Source organism: Rattus norvegicus, chromosome 8, assembly GCF_021556685.1.
Source record: "Rattus norvegicus strain SHRSP/BbbUtx chromosome 8, alternate assembly SHRSP_T2T, whole genome shotgun sequence".
Lineage (NCBI taxonomy): Eukaryota > Metazoa > Chordata > Mammalia > Rodentia > Muridae > Rattus > Rattus norvegicus.
The window spans coordinates 80110010-80135803 of record NC_141541.1 but is presented as its reverse complement, the minus strand read 5'-3'; the positions used below and the strand labels follow the sequence as shown (position 1 = coordinate 80135803).

General features: G+C 46.9%; 1 protein-coding gene across 9 annotated transcripts in view; it reads left to right on the top strand.

The window, feature by feature from the left end:
• Positions 1-25794, top strand: part of Cgnl1 (cingulin-like 1) — a 165529-nt gene that overhangs the window by 24405 nt on the left and 115330 nt on the right. For 7 of the 9 annotated variants that reach the window (XM_087562162.1, XM_087562157.1, XM_087562156.1 and 4 more), the window contains 3 exon segments: positions 20665-22254; positions 23209-23303; positions 24862-24967. In XM_087562162.1, coding sequence (XP_087418288.1) covers positions 20680-22254; positions 23209-23303; positions 24862-24967 — 1776 coding nt within the window. In that variant the 5' untranslated portion in view covers positions 20665-20679. 9 annotated transcript variants of the gene reach the window in all.

The window sequence follows — 25794 nt, the reverse complement described above, 5'->3', positions numbered from 1 at the left end:
TTTTTATTCCCCCGAGACAGGGTTTTTTTGTATAGTCCTAGCTGTCTTGGAACTTACAACTCACTCTATCAACCAGGCTGGCCTCAAACTCTGCCTCTCATGCTGAGTGAAAGATACTGTCTTAAAATGTCTCCTGGATGATACTTGAGGTTGACCTTTGACCTCTATGTGCAGGTGCACACATGCATTTGCATATGCGTTCACACCTCTCTCAGCATGCATACAGTGTGCGCTTACACACTTGAAGAAATTGTTGAAATTGGCCCTGGCCTGTGAGGGTTTTAGATAATTGGAAGCCACTCAGATAAAGTGTAGGTGTGGCTGTGTGTTCTAAATTGAGCCTAGCCAGGGAGTTGTTTTTCTTATGAGAAAAATTCGGAGAAATAGGTCCAATAAAAACCATGTTTGGTTTGAAAACCCAAACAACTGGGGAGGAGTCCTGAACTGAAGGTGCCCTGCAGAGCCTTTCCTGTGGCCTTTGGCGTTCAGACTTGCCAGTCTAGGCCTAGCTGGTGGCTATGGTCCCTCCCTATTTGGAGATTAGAGGCTCCAGCCATCAGCACCAGAGTGTTTGATACAGAGGGCTCAGGACTCAGAGATTCCTTGCTATTTCACACAAGCTGTGCTATGCTTAGTGTTTTCTTCTTGCAGTTTGAGGACCATGTTTAAGAGGGAGCCTGATTTGGTAAAAGTGGAGCTATGGAATGGCCCAGAACTATCATCTACCAGTCTTAAATGTGATGTACTCATGTCTTAGCTGCTTCTTTCTGCTTTTGCTAGAACGATAAAAAAATAGTGTTTGTGCATGTGTGTTATATGCATGTGTGTGGATGTATGTATACATGCTTGTGAGATGAAAGGGATTGATGTTTTCTTCTGGCCTATGCAGGCACACGCGCGCTTACACACACACACACACACACACACACACACACACACACACACACAATTAAAAAATTAAAGTGCTAACAAATTGCATGATGGCATTGGGAATGTTTCAGTATCAGTTTGAGGGTCACTGAGGGACTCTGTTGCCAGAGCCAATGTCAGAGTCTCTCCTGGTTGAAGATGGGCGCATTTCATCAGGATCTAGAGCCCGGCATCATGCTGTCTGGGGATAGAGCATTCTGGGCTCTCTGCTGGCTGCCTCTGCCGTCATCACTCTCTCAGACTTACAAAGTTATATGTAAATTCAGTTTTATGCTCCCTCCACTTCAGAAGCCAATCAGCAGGGGAGGAGTTGAATCTTAAAACTGCACTGTCTCTAGAGGGCTTGCTGTCTGATATCCTAGAAGGCTGCCTTCAAACCGTCTCCAGTCAGCTGATTATATAGGGGAGGGGGCGGGCAACAGAGTGTGTCATTCCAGAGTTCAGCCCTCTCCTCCGTTAGATGGTTGGCTGCCTTTCTGAGACCTATGATGTCTTTATTTCTTTATCACTGCCATCCCTTGCTCTCCTCACTCCTGTGACTGGCTGGGCTTAGGCACTTCTTGGACTGTCGTGTCAAATTATTTCCTGCTTGTACCAGCCTTGTCCTCTGGCAGGGGCTGTGCTCCAGCAAACCATTAGAAGTGTGTGGTGTTTAGCTGATAATAATGTGTGCATGCATGCACACATTCTTCTTTCTGTAATATGAAGTACAAGTGAGTCTTCATATACAGAATATAAAAACATTCCCATCTGTTCCTCCAGCCACCTATCAAAGTATTCAGTTGTTCCTCTTGGCAGGGAACTTGCAGGTTAGCTGAGGGGACATTCTGCCATATAAGACCCACCAAAGTTGTTGCCGTTGTTCCTCCTCCTCCTCCTCTTTCTGGCTCTGTGTCTGTGTCTCTGTCTTTCTGTCTCTGTCTCTCTCACACTCACTCATGTCTCTCTCTCTGTTTCTGTCTGTCTGTCCGTCCGTCTCTCTCACTCTCTGTGAGAGTTCTTACTAAGGCTTCCCTGGCTGTCCTGAAGCTCTCCATGTAGACCAGGTTAGCTCCATGTAGACCAGGTTAGCTTCTAACTCACAGAGATCCAATCGCATCTGTCTCCCAAATGCTGGGGTTAAGGGCGTCTGATTTCATCAGCCTTTAACTCACTTCAGTACGCAGTTTCTTAATACTTTGCAGCACCCCGTGCAATTTCCTGCCGTTGTTTTAGTTCTGAAACGTTTGTTTTAGTTCAGAAAAGTTTCTAAGCCAAGTGCATCAAATGCTTCTTGGAAAATTCCAGCCAAGCTTCTGACTCTGTTTTCAGTTACCTGATCGGCGCCGACTGTCTCAACAGCCCGATCAAACTTTCGTGCACCATTCCCTGGTTTCCTTCTGGGGACTGGCTTGGGTTGATGATGTCTTTCCTCTGGGATGGCAACCAGCAGCAGGAACTTGTCCTGGGATGAGACAGGTACTAATGATGGCCTGAAGTGAGAGTATCACTGATTCTCTGGTCCAGGCTACAGACTCATAGGGAACGGATCCAAACCACCTTCTCCCAGGGGCGGGCAGGCATGAGGCCTCCCGGTGAAGAGGTTAATTAATTGACTGCTTGCAGGTAAGGCAGGGTCAGGAAGGCTCCGCCGTGCTCCTCAGTGTCCTGCCTTCTTCCCTCCTGTCCCTGAGCTCCTTTGTGAGATTATCTGGATGTTTTCTGTACGTGTAAAGGGATCAGAGTCTGAGAGTTTGATTCTCAGATTCTTGTCCTCACTGACTCTAGACTCTCATCTCAAATGTGTCTGTGAACGGTCAGCCACACCCAGCAATGGACATTTTTCTGTCTCCTAAAATACCCTGTTTTCTCTTTGGGCATCTCTGTTGAAATGCTTGCTTTCTTGTCTTACAGGTGTGCCCAAACTTTTGACATTGTGACAGGACACTGTTACTTACAAAGTTTGTATTTCACAGCTGTACAATGAGTTACCGAAACCAGTTATAGTGTTTTTAAAAATATATATATATTTTTTGAGATTATTTTTATTTTTATTTTTTGGTGGTTTTTTTTTTTTTTGCCAGTATGCGTGTACATGTACAATGTATGTTCAGTGCCCATGGGGGCCAGAAGAGGGTGTTGAGCCCCCGAAACTGCAGTTATAACTGGTTGTGAACCTCCATGTGTGTGCTGGGAATAGCCAGTGCTCTTAACTGGTAAGCCATCTCTCCAGCCCTCATAATGTTTTAAGTAATTTTAAAATGCTGTGTTGAGCTTTCATTTACTGCTATCCTGGGGTATGTAGGTCAGGCAAGCCCAAATGGAATTGTCCCTGCTCTTCAAACCGCCCAGAACGGGAAATCTCCTTTTCACATGACGGCCCCTCTGGCATCTGTAGCTGATGGGAGTTTATTTACTCCTGGTCTCATTCCCTCCTCTGCACCAGTGCCCTCTCTTGGAATCTCTGAAATTGTCTTTACTTAATCCAGGCCCTTGAGACTGAGTCTAGGCTGTAGCTTCCCTTCTGTCAGGGGTGAGGGGATATTTGACACTGGTCAGTAGGGTCTACCTGGCTCTTGGGGCTGTTGTCTTGGACCCTTTCTGGATATGCCTATAAGTCTGCATGCTTGAGGGACACACGTGTCTCTGGCATGGGTTGGGGGAATTCTTGACTCAATGAGAACCTACTGTGTGGTTAACATTCTGCCCTGTCAATCTGGACCTGTTGTTTACAGCAGTCACACAGCTATCGTCAGTGACTTTGTCTAGATGATCTGGTATGGTCTCTTTGCTTGTTCTTTGAGACAAGGTATTCCTATGGAGCTCAGGTTGATCTCCCAGACTCATCTTCCCAAGCACTGATTTCACAGGCCTGTGTTGTATGTCTGGCTCCCTTATTTTAAATAGAAAAAAAAAAAGGCCCAGAAAAACAAGGTTTGCTTCTCCTCCAGTAGGGACCGGGACTCCTCAAAGATGCTCACGTCTTAATCCTGGAATGTGCGATGATTCTTTGTAAAGTAAGGGGATGGGGTGTAATTACATGAACCATGTTGATCTGGAAGAACAACCCAACATATAGAGACCAACCCGATTTATTCACTGGGTCTTCATCAGGGAGGAGGGGGCAGGAGAGTTGGTTGGTGACGTTGGACGCAGTCAGCATCAGGGAGATGTTTTCCTTGTGGCTCTGAAGATGCTGGAGGGAACCACGCACTTGCTCATGGGGCTGCTAGGAGCTGAGAAAGGTAAGGCTGCCCAGCTCCTTCCCCCATCTTACCTGATGGTTTCCTAACTACCTCTAGGCCACTTTGAAGGCACAGTTCCTGTTCCTAACCCCCAGCTTCCTCCATTACCCAGGATGGAGCTGTAGGGAGCGGGTCATGGATAACTGTCCACAGGAAACGAGACGCTGCGTTTCAGAAACCCAGCAATGTACTTGGGTGCTCCTCCAAAATGGGAACCCAGGCCAGTCCCTTGCCCTGCAAAGGGAGCTTGGAATCCCTGCTCTGGAGCCATCATTGTGTTGTGTCTACCAGGTCTGAGAATAAGAGATGGAAAAAGATAGAAGGAAGGGGAGGGAGAGGGAGGGAGAAAGAGCGAGCACAAAGCAGAGGTCCGATTTACAATGACTCCAGGAATACAGGCTTGCTTCCTCTTGTTTCCCTCATGTATCACAGCTGATAAAGTGCTTCCTCATTCATGACCTCATTCCATCCCATAATGGCCCCATGCTTCCTGCTCTCAGTTTGCTTTCTTGGGAGACCAGCATGGAGGACTTCTGAGCTCACATATTGGAATATAAGAGTTGTCTATTCTGGGTTGGGGACTTAGCTCAGTGGTAGAGCGCTTGCTAGCAAGCGCAAGTCCCTGGGTTCAGTCCTCAGCTCCGAAAAAAGAAAAAAGAAAAGAAAAAGAGTTGTCTATTCTTTCTCCCCCTTCCATCTGCTGTGAATTTGAGATACTTTCAGGTCCACACAGGATCAGGACCAAGGTGGCCTGGAAACTTGTCCTCAATGCTGGGCATGGACACATCTTTGGTCTATGCCCAATGGCTGGTTTCCTGGCAAGTATGCCACAAGCACCCACCACCCTACCCCTGTCTTTTTATAATTCTCTGCAAGGACCTCCTTCCACAACCTACACTGAAGATGAGTTTCAAAGCTCATTTAGTCATTTAAAAAATTTTCTGACTGTAGAGGGGTTCTCCTGGGATCAGAGTGTTGGGCAGCATCGTGAGTGTTGGATAGCGTCCAGGCCCTTAATTAAGATGCCTTTGCTTGGTGTACAGCTGAGTTTTGGAGGCGGATAGGTACACGAAACCTTTGGCTTTGTCACAGCTACTAGGTGACCCTAGGCAAGTGATTGAATCCCTCTGAGTCTTAGTTGCTTCATTGCAAAATGGTGGCAAATTACATGATACCTACCGGTAGGCTCATAGAAAAGCATGACAAATATGTACTGTTTAGCGTCATCCTTGACACATCGTGAATGGTCATCATGATTTATGACTGTATTAGTAATCATTATTAATTAGTGATAATTACTGTTGTGTTTAGCATCAGACACCTATGGGTAAAGTGGCCCTGCAGTCAAACTCTGCACTGGTCTCTCAGGAGTGCAATGTCCTGTTGTCTTTTTTGAAGGAGAAGTCTTAGATTGATGGGAGTGTCTCATTCATTGAGTTCAAAGCCTGTAGTGTCCGTTCCATGTGGTCTTGGTTTTTTTGGTTTGGTAAGGGAGGTTGACATTAAGTAAAACATTTAAAAATGACATAGATATAGAGTGATAGTTGCTTTGAGGAACACTGTTGGAAAGCCTGTCCTAGAACTTGACCAGGTCCTGGTTTTGGGGGGACCTCATTGTCGAGTGACAGATCTTATGTTCTGCTAGGTGGCTCGAGGCTTTGAAGCCATTGGGTTCACATCCCTACAGGGGTGGCCTATGCTCTGGGGAATTGATGACGGTACCTAGTCTTGTTTTAATATCCAAGTTGCCTGAGTCAGGGGCACCCCCAGTGATCTGAGGTAACTAAGGAGGAGTCATCGCAAGAGGGGAGAAGACTCCCCACATTCGGGTCAGGAAAGCCAGGACACAGAGAGTGCTTATTAAGGGGTGTTTTAACATGGTCGCCTCCTGTACCGAGTCCAATTACACCCCCGTCAGCACTTCCTGTGTTCACACAAACGTAATGAATATTTTCTCCATGTAGTTGGCCTCCATCTTTTTTCTTCCTCGCTCTGCATACACTCTCCTCTTCACTCCTGTTTGGTTTCACTTGGTTCGGCTCTGTGACTAAGTCCATTTTTTAATTTTCAATCCAATGACCGTATCTCCATTGGAGACACAGACTCCTTGACTCTGTGACAGAGAGGGGAAGAGCAAGGATAGCCATGCGGGAGTGATATTGGTGTATGATGTTTGTTTTCTGCCCTATTGTGCACTTTACTTAGAAGTTCTGTTCTTGGAGAAGGTGCATCTCTGTGTAGGTCCCCTCTCTTCTTGGTCCTTCTGTCTGTGAGGCACAGTTAGCAGTTTTGATAAAGTGTAGCTATATTCTTTGGATGCTGGGAAATTGTTTAAGCTTGTAAGTTATCACCCCACAGATCAGAACTACATAATCCAGGGACAGAGCCTTAGCTCAGCCCCTCTGTGTCATGCTGTGTTCATGGGGCCCCAGGAGGTCATTAACTCATCCTTTCAGGCTAAGCAGTAATCCAAGAACAATGTTTAGAGATGTAGCTAGGTCACCTGCTGAAGGAAGGCCACTAGTAACCTTCCTCTGGTTGCCCAATTAAACCCCAGGCATAGGATGAGTCAGGTTGGCCTTTGTTTTGTTTTAATGTTTTAAAGAAAACCTTATTTGAGGCTATTTTTAGATTTGTAAGAAAATACTGAAGATCGCATAGGAAGTTCCCTTGTGTACCCTTCACTTAGTTGCTCCATTATCAACACTGTGTGTTTACTTAGGGTCTCATGTAACCCAGGCTTGAACTCCATGTAAAGATGAGGATGACCTTGAACTTATGATCCTCCTGCCTCCATCTCTCCAGGGTTCGGATTCCAGGTGTGTGCTACCATACCTGGGCTATCAGTGCTGGGTATCAAACTCAGTGACTCATGTATGCTAGTTGAACACCCTCTGAACTACAACCCTAGCTCTAACACCATTCAATTTAGTTTGTTACACACATACACACACACACACACACACACACACACACACACACACACACACACACCCCTAATTAGAAATTTATAACCTGGGTGACCATCCAGTCCTAGATAATTTTGTTCTAGCTGTGACTATTGGGCTCTTTGAGTTGGCTCAAATATGCAATCCCTTTGTCATGGCCATCATCACCACTGTCTTCTGTAATATCTGATTCTATGTAGTGCTCCACACTCCACTTGAGAATTCCCTGTCCCATACTTGGAATCAGCCCCTTTGTCAGTGAGCTGTGGATCTCTCTATGGAGGATTTATTGGTATTAGAAAGTAAGAGGGAAGTATGAGGAGGTGGCTCTTTGCTACTTGAGGGTGGGGTGAGGGTCTTGCTTATGGGCTCTGTCAGCTGAAAATAACAAAGAAGGTGTGTGTGTGTGTGTGTGTGTGTGTGTGTGTGTGTGTGTACCCTCACATGCAGACATTTAAATATTTTCACATGGAACCATCTGTGTAGCAGATAATAGATGAGTTCCTATTTATGTCTCCAACTCTAACCATTCACATTATGGGTCATTCTGGCCTTCTCCCTTTGCACACATGTCCCTTCCCCTCCCAACAGTGAGATAGGTACAAGTGGCTCCCACCTAATATCTATAAATTTTACTGTTCAGTGTCAATGTATCTGTACCATGATCCCAGAGTCGTCCGTCTGTGAGAAATGACTATCAGTTCCAGCAGGCACAATTAGTTGTCTTCGGGCTCACAGATCTAGTGCTAACTTTGCAAGCTGTACCCCTCCCCCATTTTCGTGATATTGCTTCAGGTTTTTTATGTGTATGCACATCTGTAGGTATAAGCACATGACTGTGTATGTGGAGGCCAGAGGTTGACCTCAGGTCATTCCTCAGGTGGTGTCACCTTGATATTTGAGGCAGGGTGTCTCATTGGCCTGGAACTCCCCATCTATGCTAGGCAGTCTGACCAGTGAGGGAGCATCTTGTTTCTATTTCCCCAGCACTGGGGCCACAAAGGTGTGTCTGCACCTGTTTATGTCACTTTATTCTTCCTCTGTGGGTTCTTGGGGTCAAACTCAGATCCTCCAGCTATCAAGGCCAGCCCTTTATCGACCAAGCCACCTTCCCAGCTCCAAGTCATCTAAATTCTTTAACAAAGATATATTTATTTTGTTTCACGTGTATGAGTTTTGCCTACATGCATGTGTGAATAGCATGTGTGTTCCCTGGAGCTCACAGAGGTCAGAAGAAGGTGTCAGACCCCCTTGGAACTGAAGTTACGGTTGGCTGTGAGCCACCACGTAGGTTCTGGGAAACTGAACATGGGTCTTCTGAAAGAATAACCAGTGCTCTAACCACTGAGCCCCAACTTCTTTAAAACCCCAAATGGCCAAGCAGGAATTTCCTTTCTTTGTCTCCTTTTGTGTTATTTTTCCTTTTCCCTCTCCAGTTCTTATTTCCCTTTTCCTATCTTTGCAGTGGTTGTGTTTTTTTTAAACGTTGCCTGTTCTATTTCACAACTTGACACCTGTTTTAGTAAGAATGTCTGCTTCCTGCTGCTGCCAGGACAGTCAGGGCACGAGGTACATTAGTCTAAGACTTCATAGCATGGTGTCTGCTGAGGTCATAGCCGAGGTCAGGAGGCCGCCAGAAGAGAGACATGCCAGAGACCAAAAAAAAAAAAAAAAAAAAAAAAGGATTCTTTGGTTTTCATACAAAATAAAATAAAATAAACTGCATAAATTAGTCCCTACAGGGAAAACCACAGGCGTTCGAATACCTCTGTCCTTCAGGTTTTGTGCACATCGGCTACCCGGCCTGAGCTGCATGTTAATAGTTAATGTCTACCTGGGTTAATGTCCAGAGGCTTGTTTTGGATACTGCAGTCCTGAGTGGGTTAATGTTCAGAGCAAAGACGTCAAGGTCCATAGTGGGTGCATTTAAGAGTTAATTTCGCTGTTATTGCAATCTGAAGAGTTTCTATTCTGTTGATTGTTGTGAGGCCATGAGGCAAAGACAAGGGGCCCCATGTTACAGTTGGGCTTAGAGGGTGGAGGATGGACCCCGGTTGCCATGGTTACAAGACTGGTGTGAGCAATATGGTGTCAGGGATGGAGAAGAGCATTGCTAAGCAGAAGTTTGGATGTCCAAAACACAGAACTGGGATCTTGGCAGTGGCTCATCTGGGGGGAGGCTCAGGTGTGTTCGCCTCCGAACACTTTTCTCTTTGTACATTGTCATCCGTCTCTAGGAGGTGGGCGGAGGTGGAGGTGGACAGTGGGTTCTGGAGAGGAGAGACAGGAGTGACTTTGTTTTGTATATTTGGATTATCTTATTGATGTCTTTCCTGGCACTCCCGAGGCACCGAGATAGTTCCCTGGGCTGACACTGTCGTTCTTTGTTAAAACTTCACCATACCCTTCACTGATCTTGCTATACCCTTAGAAATTTGGCAGCCGCTCAGCACAACACTTAACTACCAGGAGGAAGAAGGAAAGTGACGCCCCCTCCAGTTAATATTGATCCTGCTCAGCTCTTTGCTCATGGGCCCCAGGTTATGTTTGGCATTCGTACTTCCAGGCTGGGGACAGGAGCCAGGTCTGGCAGAGGTTTCGCCAGGGGGTGGAAGGAGAGAGTGTGGGGAGGGAAGGTTGCTGTCTTATAGCTTGGCTTTCCTTTCTCCTTTGAGACAGTTACATGTATTCCGGGCTAGCCTCAAACTCAGTCTATAGCTAAGGATAACCTTGATCCTCCTGCCTATACTTCCCAAATGTCTCAAATATCAGACCTAACCACCACACCTAGTTTGTGTAGTTCTGGGGATCAAGCCACAGCTTCAGGCATGGTGGGCAAGCACTCTACCCACTGAGCAGCACTCCCAGTGTTTCTAAGACACTCCCAGGTGACGCCTTGACTGGCAGCTGAGCACACCGTGTGACAGGACACTGAAGCTTTGCCCCACTCACTTCCAAGTTGCGTTGCTCCGGGCCTGGGTTTCTGCATGGCTTTGAGTCTTGCTAGTGTTTTCTCCGACCTTGGCAAACCCTGGAGCCTTGTGAGGCTCTGCTCACTCTGTCTGGGATCTGGGTCAACCTTCTAATTGAGTCTCTGACTTGCCTGGCTCAGAGTTCTAAGCCTGTTGTTGACATGAAAACAGCTCTCTCCTTCAAGGAATATAAGGTAATTTATTCTGAAGCGATATGAGAGACTGGCCTAGGAATATGGAGTCAGGCTGCCTCCAATACCGTACTCCGGTGTGGTAATGCTTTCATGTAGCATTTATAGTTATATAAAAATCAAGATGTTTTTAAGGGACCTTGGGGGCAGCAGGTTACAGCAAAGCCCTGTTTCAGGTCTCAGAAGCTGTGTTTTGATGACACTTAGAAGGGAGTGGTGCATTAACACATACCAAAAAGTCACGTGACAACTATAGGCTGTTAGGTTAGACTAATGGGTAGGCCATGGATGATGGTTATAAAGGAAGCTAAAGAGAACCCAAGATAATTTAAATCTGAATTTGCAACATTCCAACTTTCAATAATTGCAAGTTTAATCTGTCAGTCTGTCAGTCAGCCTTGTAGAGTCTTTAACTATGTGTGTGTGTGTGTGTGTGTGTGTGTGTGTGTGTGTGTATCTACATATGTATATATGTATGTATGCATCTGTGTCTGTGTTTGTGTTTTCCCTGCAAACTTCAGTCCATACTGCTCTCTCTGCTTGGCACTCTGTGCAAGGCTGGCAATCTCCTTCCAGCTAAAAGTTCCCTTCTTAGAGCAGCCTTCCCAAACCTCTCTAGCAAAAGGGGGTCCTTCTCCACCCAACTGTCTCCCAGGCAACTTTATAGCACATACAACTGTCAGAGTCCATGTTACTCTTTCCCACACAGCGTAAGCTTTGTGGGGCAAGGGCCCCACCACTCCAGAGAACTGCTGCAGGAGGCCGGCAAGCATGATATATCAGACTCTGGGGAAGCACTTAGTGGTGCTGTACAGTCATAGCATGGCCTCTGGATGTCACCGCTTGCTGTAGAGGAAGAGTTCAATATGGTTGGTTGTATGTCATGTTACGACATGTTAATTATGAGCTATAGAAAGAACCAAGGTGGATGGAATGCTTAGATGATGTCTTCATGCCAGTGAAACTTCCTCACTTAGACATCTGCACACAGTAAGGGTGCTTTATTACATAAACCAGTTCCAGGGCCCAGAGTAGGAAGGGACATAGAGCAGACCCTAAGTCCTCTTAGGGAGAGAAAAAAGGATTTGGTGCTTGGAAATCGGAGGCCAGTGGAGACACATCTTTGCTCTGAAGGAGATGTGAATGGTCCTTTTCCTGTGTACATTTCTCCTGACCTCATATGTGCATTTAAACATGGCTCCGTGCCTGGTGTAGTTCAATAAAGGCCCAGCCATCTGTACCAGTGACATGGGAGAGCCCAGAGCCAAAGATGAGGCTGTGCTCAGGGACAGGTGCTCCAGGAAAGAGAAGCTGCTCCAAACCACAGGGTGTTTCCATGGTAGCCAAGTCGTCTAGGACCTGAAGAATCATTGAGAATAGGGCACAACATGCCCGTGTGGCTTTGGGTCGGGTGGCTTTGGGCCAGGGTTTGGATAATATCCTTTCTCTCAGTCACTCAAGAGAGTTGCAGGTTGAAAGGTTGTACCAGAAATGTCCCTGCTGCCACCAACTATAATAGTCACTTTGAACAAGAGATAACCTGTATCTGTGTGTGCACAGATCTGCTAAGGTTCGGTCTTAGGAAGTTTATTTGCTTCTGTTTTAAGACAGTGTTATGTTCTAGTTTTCTTTTGCTTGTCCCATTTTACTTTGAGACAGCAGCTCTTATGTACCCTATACTGTTCTGGAACTCACTGTGTATAGTGTAGGCTGGCCTGGAACTCAAGATCTTCCTACTTCTGCCTCCCAAGAGCTGGTCTGACAGGCCTGGGGATGCCTAGCCCCTTCTGTTTGTTTGTTTTCCTTTTTCTTTCTTTGTTTAGATTTATTTATTTTTATGTGCACTGATGTTTTTTGCCAGCATGCATGTCTTTTGACGGTATCAGGTGCTCTAGAACTGGACTTAGAGACAGTTGTGAACTGCCACGTGGGTGCTGGGAATTGAACCTGGGTCCTCTGGAATTGCAGCCAGTGGTGCTCCTAGCCACTGAGCCATCTCTCTAGCCCCCCTACTCCCTTTTAAACAACTCTACTAGTGGTCTTTAGAAGGTGTTCCTCATTTGTAACAGCCCATTTGGCGCTTTTGCCCAGAAGATTGAGACAGCTGGAGACTTGATTGGTTGTGGTTTGGAGTCAGGAGGTGGGTCAGGGACATAGGGAGCCTGCACCCCAGGAGCACCTCCCAGTGGCTCTGTTTCATAGTTGCTTTGCCACATTTGCCCATGTGCTCTTTCTCTGATGAGGACTTGGGTGAATGTAGGATCCCTAGTTGGTTCTCTGGGACCCCTCAGAAAGCTCAGTCCTCAGAAAGGCGGGGGGAGGGTAAGCATAGGATTCTATTGCAGTAGGCTTCTTGGAGTAGGTTCCTGTAAGTGACTTGTCCATTGGGCACATTGTTGATTTTTCTCCAATGATGCAGGCTTGATGATCCCAGGGCCTGGTCCCTCTCTTACAGCATGCATACCTTGTGACACAGCGGTCATTGGTGGGGAGAAATGCCACAGTGAAACTATGGTTCTTGTGCCTAAGGCAGAGAAAAACATTCTGGCTGGAGGTGCCTAAAGGACAGGGAGTTGTTCTGCGGACTTGCGTTTCCATCATAGGTGTATGTAAATGGGCATGAGGAAGCCTGGCCTTGGCATCGGCTGTCTTCCTCAGTCACTGCTCCAGATCTTATTTTTGAGACAGGCTCTCACCGAGTGTGGAGCTCACTGAATTGTACGTTGACTGGCCAGTGTGTCTTTGTCTTTCCAGCACTGGAATTTCAGGTGGTTACCTGGCTTTTTGTTGTTAAAGGACACTGGAGATCTGAACTCAGGTCCTCATGATTTTATAGGCATTTATCCACTGAGCCTTCTCCCTGGCCCCTGTTATGGAAAACGTAAGGATAAAAACTGTGTGTGTGTGTGTGTGTGTGTGTGTGTGTGTGTGTGTGTGTGTGTGTTACGAACACATGAGTATGCAGGTGTAGTTATGTGTGTGTAGAGCAGAGGAGAATGTCAAGTGTCCTCTATTCTTTCCTTGACCTATGAAACAGAGGCTCACTGTTTCAGCTAGGCTGGTAGACCAGTAAATGCCCAGAAGCTGCCCCGGTACCTCCCCGCATCCCGTGCCATGTTTATAGGAACATGCAGCCATGTCCTACTTTTTGCTTTTTACTTGGGATTCAAACTCAGATCATCATACACACTGAGCCGTCTCCCAGCTGGGAACTCAGAGCTGTGTGCATTGACAAGGACTCGTCCCTTTACCCATTCACTTATTCACTCAGTGCCTCCTCTCTATGAGATACTGGGGCAGGAATGTGGCAAGGAGCAAGGTGTGGCCGTGTGACATTCCCACTAAGCTTTGCCGGATGAGATGGGCACAGGGGTGTAGAGTGGGGTGCAGGGATGTGTGCTAGTCTATGGCCCTCCAGTGAAGCTCAGGATAATTAAACCAGACACACTGTGGGAAGCCAGAACATGGAACGACTCAAGAACTGGCTCAGTGAAGCTGCAACTTTGGGAGTCCAAAGGCTGTGCCTTACTGGAGTGTGAGGCCTGGGAGGAAATGACCAACCCACCAGAAGATGTGAAAAGAGTGTCCCATGCTAATGCCACAGGGTCTGGCCTGAGTGACAGGAAGGAGGGACCCTGCCTTCTATCTGGCAAGTCGGGACAATGAACATGTCAGAAAGTGGTTTTGGGGGACAGAAATGTCCTGTCAGAAGAACCTGTGCAGAACTCCAGGGAGCTGAGTGCCAGTGCCTGACAAACGCTGGAAGCTGCTCCAGTGGGTGAGCCCTGGGGAGGGATCAGACTTTTCCCAGGAAGTAACCCAGGAAAGCCTTGGGTTAGGGATGCAGCTGAGTTGAGAGTGCTTGCCTGGCATGCATGAAGCCCTGGGGTTCACCCTCTGCACCTCATGACCCGTGATGGTGCACACCTGTAATCCCAGCACTCAGGAGACAGAGGTAGGTGAATCTCTGAGTTCAAGGCCAGCCTGGTCTACAGAGTGAGTTCCAGGACAGCCAGAGCTACACAGAGAAACCCTGTTTTGAAAACAAACAAAATAAAACAAAACAAAACAACAACAAAAATCAAAACAAACAAAGCAAACACCCAGGGAGGTAACTAATGCATCCAGTTGGGATTTGACTACAGTCCCTGAGTTAGAAATGGGGTCCCACCACTTTGTGCATTGTTCTGTCTTCTAGTTGTGCCTTTGGGGTTTTTGTTTGTTTGTTTGCTTGCTTGTTTTTAAGTGTGTGTGTATGCTTTTGTGGAAGTGCCCAGAGACCAGAAGAGAATGTCAGATCTCCTCAAACTGGCGTTATAGATGATGGTGAGCCAGCATGTGGGTCCTGAGACCCTAACTCCGTTCATCTGGAAGAGCGACTGGTGCTCCTAATGCCTGAGCCATCCCACCCATCTGTTTTTCGTTTTGTTTCTGTTTTTGCTTTTTTGTTTTGTTTTGTTTCTTTGTTGCTGTTTTTTGAAACTTGGTATCAGATAGCCCAGGCTGGCCTCAAACTTGCTTGGTAGCCAAGGATGGGCTTCAGCTTTTGGTTCTCTTGCCTCCAGCCACCAGTGCTGGGATGACAGGCAGGCATTACCCTCTCGGGGTTTATGTGGCACTGGGGACCCAACCCAGGCTCTGCTTAGGGTTAGAAGCTAAGCTACACCCCTAGCTCACATCCATCCTTTCTGCATCTGGGCTGTATTTTTGGGACTTTTAGAAACCATCTCAAGGGTCAGGACATGAACGTAACTCAAGCACTCTTTTGAGCACGAGCTGAATATTTTTCCGGAGCTTGAATACATGAGGTCCCACTGCATCGGTTACAAGATGTGGGCGTGTACTGGAAGCATAGGGGGACAGCATGTGACCTTTGATAGTCTCTCCTCAGGTCAGACTTTTTTTTGGTAAAATTTATTTCGTTTTTTGTATATTGGTGTTTTCCTGCATGTATGCCTATGTACCACATACATACAGTGCCCTAGAGGCCAGAAGAGACCACTAGGTCTCTGAAACCAGAGTTATAGATGGCTGTGAGCTGCCACGTATGTTCTGGGAACTGAACTTGGTTCCTTTAGAAGAGCAACGAGTGCTTTTAACCACTGAGCCATCTCTCCAGCACATAGTCACTACATTTTAAAATTCTGTTTGGAAACATTAAAACGCCGTAAATAGAGAAGTGACCCGTGTGCTACGAAGATGGAGATGGATACTTCATCCTTATGGAAGGGTGAAGTGGGTGTCTGGAGGGTAGGGGGCACATAAACGTAGCTCAATGCGTATGTTATATAGGTTAGTCCGAGTGAGCCTGGTCCTGAGACCCCAGTTGAGTTGCTATTGGCTACAGTACTGTTAGAAGGACTCTTCTCATCACCTCTTGTTTCTTTTGTGCCGTTCCTTTTGGACGAGGTTGGTCTGACAGAGAGCTTAGCACTCAGTGCTAAGGATGCAGTCATTCCTACCCCAAAGACAGAAGAATTGGGGCTCAAGAGATGGCTCAGGCATTAAGAGCTGCTCTTGTAGAGGCCCCAAGTTCTGTCCTTGGCACCCACATCAGGCAGCCCACAACTAACTGCCTATGACCCCAGCTTCAGCGGATCTGAGACCCCCTAGATTCCACGAGCGCCTGCTCTCAGGTGTACAGACACACAGACACACATATACTCAAAATCGAAAAACAATAAAAAATGTTTTAAAAACCAGAGAATTTCACTGTCAAGGTTACATAAGACCCAAGCTCCCTTGAGTTCTGCTCACCTTTTTAAATCCCACCTTCATTTTCCTGATGGTGTCCCCAGGCTTCCCTGAGTGCCAGGAGGCTGCTTGCCAATCATGAAAATCTTGTCAGTTTCCTGTCTTTGTACTGTGGAAAGCACCCAGGGAACATATAATGCTTTGCCTAAGAAGGGCTGTAGTTTTTCTTTCTTAAGAACAATTTGGGGATATGTTGACATTTTGTTCATCTTAGGCTTCCAGTGTCTCACTTTTTTATTTTTCAGTGTGTGTGTATGTTTGTGTCTGTGTGTGTGTATGTTTGTGTGTGTGTATGTTTGTGTGTGTCTGTGTGTTTGTGTGTCTGTGTGTGTATGTGTCTGTGTGTCTGTGTGTGTCTGTGTGTCTGTGTGTGTGTATGTTTGTGTGTGTGTGTCTGTGTGTCTGTGTGTATGTTTGTGTGTGTGTATGTGTGTGTGTCTGTGTGTCTGTGTGTGTATGTTTGTGTGTGTGTATGTTTGTGTGTGTGTATGTGTGTGTTTGTGTTCATGTGGAGGCCAGAGACAACTTTTGTGATTCCTCAGGTGTTACCTACCTGTTTTTCAACTTTAGGATCTTTCACTATCTTGAGATTCACCAATTCTGACCATCAAACTCCAGGGATCTACTTGCCTCTGTGTCCCCAGCCCTCTTCCTCCTCTTCTTCCTCTTCCTCCTCCTCCTCCTCCTCCTCCTCCTCTTCCTCCTCCTCCTCCTCCTCCTCCTCTTCCTCCTCCTCCTCCTCCTTTTCCTCGTCCTCCTCTTCCTCCTCCTCAGATTTTTTTTAAATGTAGGTTCTGAGGGTTGAATCCAGGTCCTCATGCTTGTGTGGCCAGCCCTTTACTGACTGCGCAAGCTCTCAGCCTCCCTTTCAGTGGAGATTCTGGTGTGGACATCCCCCCCCACCCCCCAAATCCTGCCTTCCCACAGTCCTTTAGGCAGGCCCTTTAGGAGTAAAGGTTTTGTCACTGGAGGTTTTAACTTGTTCCTGATTAGCCTGGCAGCAGCTTCCTCTGACAGCAGCCAGAGCAGCACATTCAGGGGAACTCACTTTTTGGTCCACAGCTCTCTTTTTATGTCCTGGACTCCCTTAAAGCTGCACTAAGGCTCCTTGGCTTTCCACCTCCCTCTTAGCTGCTAGTTTAAATAACTCGTATGGCAGTGTGGAATCATCCATACAAGGCAAACAGAGTCCCCTGAACATCATGCCTGGTACCATGCCGAGTGCTTGGGCATCGTCATCCTGAGAAAGGAAGCCGAGATAAGGTTTATGATGGTCTGGCTGCTTTTTCTCAGGAGCCAGGATGCCCTCTGCTGTGCCTGGCAAGGGCCCAGGGAATTAGAGTGGAGAGGTGGGGACACATGCACCAGCCTTACGTGACTATCGTGCTTGCTGATCATGTGTGATGGCTCAGAGAGAGGACACGTCTCCATCTGGCATGTGTTTTGAGCTCTGCCAAGAGTTGAGTCTTTGTTCCTGCATACATACCCATAGATCTCACTAACTAAGGCTATTATCATCGCTTAAGCAGCCTTTTCAGAAAGACTCATTTCCACTCCGAAACACCACTTTTATTTGCCAAAGTGCTACAATGTTGCATCCTGGCAATTGATCAGCATTTACTGCCAAATTATGTAAACCCTTTGTGGGGCTGCCTGATGGGGCAAATGTGTCTGGGATGTGTGTGAGGATCTTACACCAGGCCTGGTGCCCGGAGGTAGACAACAGCTGTCCTTAGACGCATTCATTCATTCATTCATTCATTCATTCATTCATTCATTCAGGGTTTATACTTGGGTAGGAAATCTACGTTTGCTTAAGGTGCCCAGCTGAGAAATACCATTTTGAGAAAATGTCAGGTTGGGGTTTGTTGGGAAGGAAATGTGAACTGTGGATGGTTCATGAAATTCAGATATGTGAATCACTTTACCAACCTGGAGCTGGAGTGGGAATAAACCACGGTGGCCATATTCAAAGACTGAAGTGTAATTAGCATTGATCATAGTAACTATGGCAATGACTCTTAAAACCCAGCTGAGCTTCTCATTAGAAAATATCAGAATCTTTTTTCATTGAAGAGTCAGCATGAGTGTAAGAGGAGATTATTGGTGAAAAAAAGAAGCCCAGTGGATGAGTTCATTTGTAGAGGGTCTTAAAAAAAAAAGCCACAGGGATGAGGTCTCTTCAGTGGTAGAGTGTTTGCTTAGCACCTGGAAGGCCCTGGGTTTGGTCCCCAGCGCTACCCACAGAAGATTTGTAAAGGATTTTTAAAAACAGTGGGAGAATCCCATGATGCTGCTGCAAAATGGGGTCAAGATGTGGCTGGTAATGTTCACCACACATTGTTCATGGCTCTAAGTAAGATTGCCAGTGTTTAGAATAGAGCCCTCCTGCCCACCTGCTCTGTTTTAAGACACGAGTAGCCCTTCCTGTAAGCTGGCCTAATTTAAACCATTGGGACACACACACACACACACACACACACACACACACTTAAAAGGGGGACTGGCTGAGAGGAGGATGAGTATTGGTTCTAGTGACAGGGAAAGGGCAAGAAGTGTGACCAAAGAAAGGGAAAACAAACATGTATGAGAATGTCATAATGAAGCCCACTATGTGTAATTACACATGCTACTAATTTTGAAACAGTCAATTATCACCAAAATTATCAAGCCAAGGCAGGCAAGATGGCTCAGTAGATACTTACTTGTTGTCGAGCCTGATTACCTGAGTGTGAACCGGCAACCTAAAGAGTGTAAGGAAGAAATACGTTTTTCTTCTGATTTCCATATGTGTGGCATGGCATGTGCCCGTGCGCTCACACACACATAAACATAAACACACTAGACATGTTAAACGAATGTAATAAAAATGATCAAGTTCAAAGGTTTATCTCCTGTCCCCAGCTCTCCTGATAGTCAAGGGATCAACACGTTGAGACCCACTAGAGAACGCGGGTGGAGATGTTAGATATGGTGCCAAGGCCAATGGAAGGGCAGGCCTTGTACTGGCAGAATGCAATCCCCCATGCCTGCAGCATGCTGACGGCTGGCTGTGAAATGCAGCCCTAGATCAGAGAGAGATGCAGGCGAGAAGGGTCAGCATCTAGGGAATCACTTAAGGACTTGGAGATTTGGAGTGGCTAGCCCTAAGAGTGTTCTCAACACCCTGAAGAGAGGGCCGGCTCTTCCCTGAACCTCTCCCTGATTCCAGGAGCACTAGGGAAAAGAAATGGACCGGGAACAAGTGGTGCATGGAGTCAGAGGGACCCACGGCCGCTGGGGCTTCCCGGTGTCTTCTGCCAGTAGCCCAGCATGTGAAGCCCAGCAGTGGAACAACAGCAAAGGGTTTTAAGAACTTTAGTTCCCAATTTTCCCTTGTGGCTAGGGTAGCCAGCAAGTGGGCTTTTCCCAGGAGGAAGCTATGTTTATAGGTTTGTACCCATTGTGAGTGTGGTACCCACAGAGTCCAGAGGGAGGGTATTGGGCCTGCACCAGCTAGAGTTACAGGTGATCATGAGCCTCCCGATGTGGTTGCTCAGTCCTCTGTAAGAGAAGTACATGTTCTTCATCACTGGAACATCTCTCTAATCCCATGTGTAAAGAAACAACTAAAGACATGGACTGACCCATGGCTCCACCTGCCTATGTAGCAGAGGATGGCCTTTTTGGCCACCAATGGGAGGAGAAGCCCTTGGTTCTGCCAAAGCTGGATCCCCCAGTGTAGGGGAGTATCAGGGCATGGAGGTGAGAAAGGGAGGGTGGTTGGGGAGGGAGAACACCCTTATGGAAGAAGGGGAAGGGGGATAGGATGGGGGGCTTACGGACAGGAAACCGGGAAGGGGAATAACACTTGAAATGTAAATAAAAATACCTAATAAAATAAACAAAACAACTAAAATATTTGTGTATATTTTAGTAGCAAGAGCTGGGATTGGAAGGAAGCACAGACACAGTTAGATAGGGGTGGGCGGCTGGATGGCCCAGCGGGTAAGGTGCTTGCTGTCAATCCTGGTGACCTGGGGTCTAAGTAGTAGAAGGTGAGAACTGACTTCCGCATGTCTTCTGGTCATGTGCTTACTGTGGCACACATGCATCTGCACACATGTGCACACAAATGCATACACAAGATAAATAAGCGTAGAAGATTTTAAAAGCCAGATGTTCATTAGAAAGGCCTGAAGGCATTTTGAGAGGAGAATTGGCAGAGGAAGGGAAGACTGAAGATGAGCCTCAGATTTTCTTAGCTTTTAACTATTTTCATGGAAAAGTACCTTGCCCTTAATTGCTGGCAACCAGAACGCCCTCTTGGTTAAAGATAAATAGGACAAAGTGTGAGGAAACCTACTAAGGGAAAAAATGACCAGAATGGCTGGAAACCAGAGCCTGAGTTCTGCCAGAGGTGAGGTCATTACACTAGAGCCTGCCCTCAGGCCAGGACTGCAGCCAGTGCTGGTAAGCCAGCAGTCACACAGGCTCAAGGACATCCAGAAAGGAGTGCAGGGCAGGGCAGTGCTCAGCCGTGGATTCTGAAGTCACTAAAGAGTGTCCAGTTGGCTTTGAACCATGACATTTCCCCCTTATAATTACCCCAGACTTTGCCTAAACAGATGTGATTCTAATGTAATGCCCTCTCTCCTCCTGCCAGCTGGGACAGTGAACCATGGAGCTGTATTTTGGTGAATATCAACACGTGCAGCAGGAATACGGTGTCCACCTGAGACTTGCCAGTGATGGCACTCCAAAGCCAAGGAATTCCCAGCCCTCAAAGGCAGGCTCCTATGGTGTCAGTATCAGAGTCCAGGGAATTGATGGCCACCCTTACATAGTCCTGAATAACACTGAACGGTGTCTAGCAGGCATACCTTTCCCAGAAAACAGGCCGTTTCCATCTCCGATGATAAATAACTTGTCCCTACATCCAAGCAATGGAACCGTGTTGAAGGAGAACACGCCAGAGGAACTGCAACTTCCAGAAAACCCATACCTGCAAGCCAGCCCGGTAAGCGGCCAGAAGCAGTTCTCCTTCCACGAGGGCAGGAATGGAGTTCTAGAACGCAAAGACGGGCCCACAAAACTACCCCACGTGCTCAACTTCCAGAGGCACCCCGAGCTTCTGCAGCCCTACGACCCAGAAAAGAATGAGGTGAACTCAAAGAAGCATCACCCACCGGAGAGTCCCTGGCTGAGAAACGCGACAGAGGAAGGGACCAACTGTAAGATGTCCCGGAACTGCTTTCCCAAACCCTGCGGTTCCCAGCCCAACAGCCCTACTCCAGAAGACTTAGCCAAGACCAACATGACAGCTATCCGTCTCTGCAGCTCCGTGGTCATAGAAGACCCCCAAAAGCAGACCTCGGTGTGTGTGAATGTTCAGAGGTGTGCCAAGGAAGGGGTGGGAGAGGAGACCCTTTCCCCTCGACGGAAATCCCCAACAGCCCCCAGCCCACAGGCCTACTCCGAAACCAAGAAAAGCAGGCCAGATGTACTACCCTTTAGACGACAAGATTCTGCAGGACCCATCCTGGATGGAGCTCGGTCACGAAGGTCCTCTTCGTCATCCACGACTCCCACTTCAGCCACTTCCTTGTACAAATTTTTACTTGATGATCAGGAATGTGCCATCCACGCTGACAGTGTCAACCGCCATGAAAACCGAAGGTATATTCCCTTCTTGCCAGGAACTGGGCGGGACATCGACACCTGCTCAATTCCTGGTGTGGACCAGTTAATTGAAAAGTTTGACCAAAAGCCTGGCCAGAGAAGAGGAAGGTCTGGGAGGAGAAACAGGATCAATGCAGACGACAGGAAAAGATCCCGAAGTGTAGATAGTGCCTTTCCATTTGGTCTCCAGGGAAATACAGAATACCTCACAGAGTTCAGCAGGAATCTGGGCAAATCTAGTGAACACCTCCTTCGGCCATCCCAGGTCTTCCTGCAGAGGTCAGTGGCCCAGGAGCACCGTGGGAAGCACAGTCCCATCAGCACCCTTGCAAAACTGCAAGGTGCCCACCCCAAGCCTCCCCTGCAGAACAAAGACGGGAAAGTTCTGAACAAAGGAAGTCAGGAAAGCATAGGGGCAGGTGCCCCCTCCCTTCCAGCACAGAATAAAAAAGAGGAAGAAATCAAAATAGCCACCGCCACGTTGATGTTACAGAACCGGGCTGTGGCTGCCACATCTGATTCTGGTGCCAAGAAAATTTCAGTGAAGACATTTCCTTCCGACTCGAGTACTCAGGTAACAGTGGTGTTTTTTCCTTTTCAGAGTGGCCTAAGCATTGTGCCCTGGGAAGGAGAGTCCTAAGTCTCGAATCCGTAGCAGAACATTTGATGATTTTGTGTGTGTAAGTGCACATTTGCCTATATGTACACATACATAGGTGTGCAGGCACATATGCGTGTGGAGGGCATGGGCTAGCATCTTCCTTTATTGTACTCCACTTGATTTTTTGAGATGGGATCTCTCGCTGAATCTGGCGCTCACTGATGCAGTCACACTTGTCACACACCCCAGCCTACCCAGTGCTGAGGCGTCAGTCATATCCAGTGCCTGGCTTTTACATGTTGGCTGGGGATCAAACTCGGACTCTCATGCTTTCAGGGCAAGTGCTTTACCAACTGAGCCATCTCCACAGCCCTTGCACATTTTTATTATTATCATTATCATTATTATTATTATTATTATTATTATTTTATCAGATTATGTCCCACTGCCAACTGTATGTTTTCTAGGTTATTCTGAGTGCTGATGGGCTCACTTTCTGCACCCGTCCCTGTTGAACAGTACAGAGAGAGCCATTTCTCTCTAAGGGTGTGACATCTAGGTGTATATAGAGTGAGTTTTAGCACCTAGGTTCTGAGGCTAAGTTTGTGTCTGTATAAGTGACTGGGTTGGTTTCCAGTCTGAAAAATTAGGCTAATCCTAATTTAGGTCAATTACACAGTAGGTTCTAAGTGGTACATTGGTTGTTTTGATAGCAGTAAAAACCGTAATAACAGTAATAAAACAATGATAAGGCTGGTGGCTTCCAGGCGTTATGATGTTGTAGCATGGCGCCAGCTGTGTGAAGGCATTGCTACTGACCTTCAGTTGCCACTGAGAAAATCCAGGGGATGGGAAGTCCCTCACTGGAGGGTTCAAAGCTGCTGGGCGTCACCCTCCTGGTCTAATAACAACTTTATTATGTTGCAGGCCACGCCAGATCTCTTAAAGGGCCAGCAGGAGCTCACACAACAAACCAACGAGGAGACCGCCAAGCAGATCCTTTACAATTACCTCAGAGAAGGGTGGGTGGCTTTCCTTAAAGAGCAAGGTCATCGCTGCTTCTAGTGGGGCCCTTGGCTCATATTTGAGGCTCTATAGTTAACTTTTATTTCCTGAGCCATTTGAGGGCTCCGTCTCTATGGACGCAGTTTCAAACTCGGTGTAGGGGGCAGGAAAGGTGTTCTTTGTAAGACAATTACAAAAATATAGAGACGTATTTGTGTATGTGTGTGCCCCCGTTATGTATGAATATGTGTGCACACGTGTGTGCAGGAACATTCAACATACGTGTCCGTGGGAGGGTCAGAGGGCAAAGTCAGGAATCTTCTGTCGCCCCCACCTTGGTTCTTTTGAGACAAGATCTCCCACTGAACCCGGAACTCCAACTTTCGGCTAGCCTGGGCCAGCAAGGCCCTGGGATCTGCCCGTCTCTGCCTCCAAACACTGGGGCAGCTTTTATGTGTGCTGGGATCCAAACTCAGGGGTACACTCACTGACTCGTGCCCTTTGCCTGAGATTAATGTTTTAAATGGTGCCTTTATTGCATCAAAACAAGTCCGGAGATGGGGAGATCTACCAGTCAGTCAGTCAGTCAGTCAGTCAGTCAGTCAGTCAGTCAGTCAGTCAGTGTTGAGCTGGCTCAGCCCCACCTTGAGGTCTTTCATGCCACATAAGTCTCCATCCTCCCTAACTGGAAGTTACAAATGGAAGTCCATCCTTTTCTCCTCGAGGGAGGCCTGGTCTGAGCCTGGACTTCAGGATTGTTAAGCATGTCAAGCATCCGAGAGCAGTGTTTGTCCTGCTTATCTTGGGAGACTTGGTCCCAGGCACTTGGGTTCTCTGCCCAACCAGGCAGACAGAAGCTCTGTAGTGAGGGGGATGAAGATCCCGGCCGTGAGATGGGCAGCTGTCAACACTGGCTGTTTGTCTGTCTTCTATATTTATGCGTGACTTGTCAGCATGACAGAGCTGACAGAGTGGGTTTGAAATACAGTCCTTTTCCTTCCCTTCCCTCTCTCCCTCTCGCCTTCTCTCGTTCCTCCTTTCCTCCCTCTCCTCCCCCTCCTCTGGGCTTCTTCATCCTTCTCTCCCAACTTTCTCCTCTCTTTCTCTTCCTTCACATTTGATTTGTTGAGAGACAGGTGACGGAAGTTAGCAGCAGGTGCCTGTTTAAGGACTTTTATTTTAAATCTCTTAATTGCCAGGGGTGAGGTAAACCGGTCTGATTAACTATGGAAGTGCAGACAAAGGGCTGCTGTTGGGCAGTCTGGCATTTGGGGTGTCTTTTCCCTAAACATAGGCTAAGCAAGTTAAAGATGCTCGAGCGTCTGTGTGTAATTCCTGTGAGCATCGAGTCAAGCTTACTGTGTTTTCCTGGGGCTTCACTGTGATTGGGCATCGGGCATGCTCAGATATTTGGACGTGAACATTGAGTGGTGATACCCTTCCCTCCTGCCCATCAAACACTGGCTTTGTCTGAAGCCTCAGTTTACTCAGGCCGCTTGCAGGGGCTTGTGATGCAAGCATTTGGGATATTTTGAGGCTGGCTCCCTTAGTGTCCTCTCTGCTGCCATTCCACAGAGGCACAGATAACGAGGATGCCACCAAAAGGAAGGTGAACCTGGTCTTTGAGAAAATCCAGACTTTGAAGTCCAGAGCAACAGGGAGTGCCCAAGGAAACAATCAAGTAAGTCGTAGTGTTTGTATTTTGCAGAGCGTGTTGAACGCGAAATGTGGAGAGGGACTGTTTTCTTCCTCTGTCTGTTGGTGCAGTAAGTGGGATTCCCTCTCAAGCAGCAATCCATGCCTCAGATGAACAGCCAGGCTTTAAACACAGGTCAAATGTCCTAATCCAAAATATCCTGAGCCCCCAAACTTGAGTTTTGATACGGTAGGTGGGGAAAGGTCAACACTGGCCACAGGCAGAAACATGAACACAAACTTCTTTTCAGGCAGAAAGCTATTAAAACAATTAAATCACCTCTGGGCTCCATGTGTTAGAAATTTTTGTGATTTAAATAAATTTTACATTTCTGCTTGTCTTCATAAATGATTTTATATGCATGTGGATATTCTAATCCCTAAATAGTAATCCCAAGTCTGAAATACTTCTAAAGCCAGTCATCCTGGCGAAGGTCATGACCTGCTATAGAAACAGAATATTTTTATGTATCAGCTACTCTCTTCTCTAGCACGCAGCATGCCTGTGCCTATGTTGTAAGGGTGGTGGTGTCTGTGTGTGTATGCATATGTATATATATATACCACCGTAATTCTGACCTGAGAACATACAGTTTGCTCATACATAGCTTTCAGGAGCTGTACCTAATTTTTCTTTTCATTAAAAAAATATTTTTTGACAAATATATATATTATATATATGAATATATTCTAATATTAGTATAATAGAATATATTTATATGTATATAATTTTAGGTTCTTTTCACACCCAATCCTCCTCTCTGATAGCTCTGGTTTGCCTCAAACTCACAGAGATCTGTCTGCCCGAGCCTC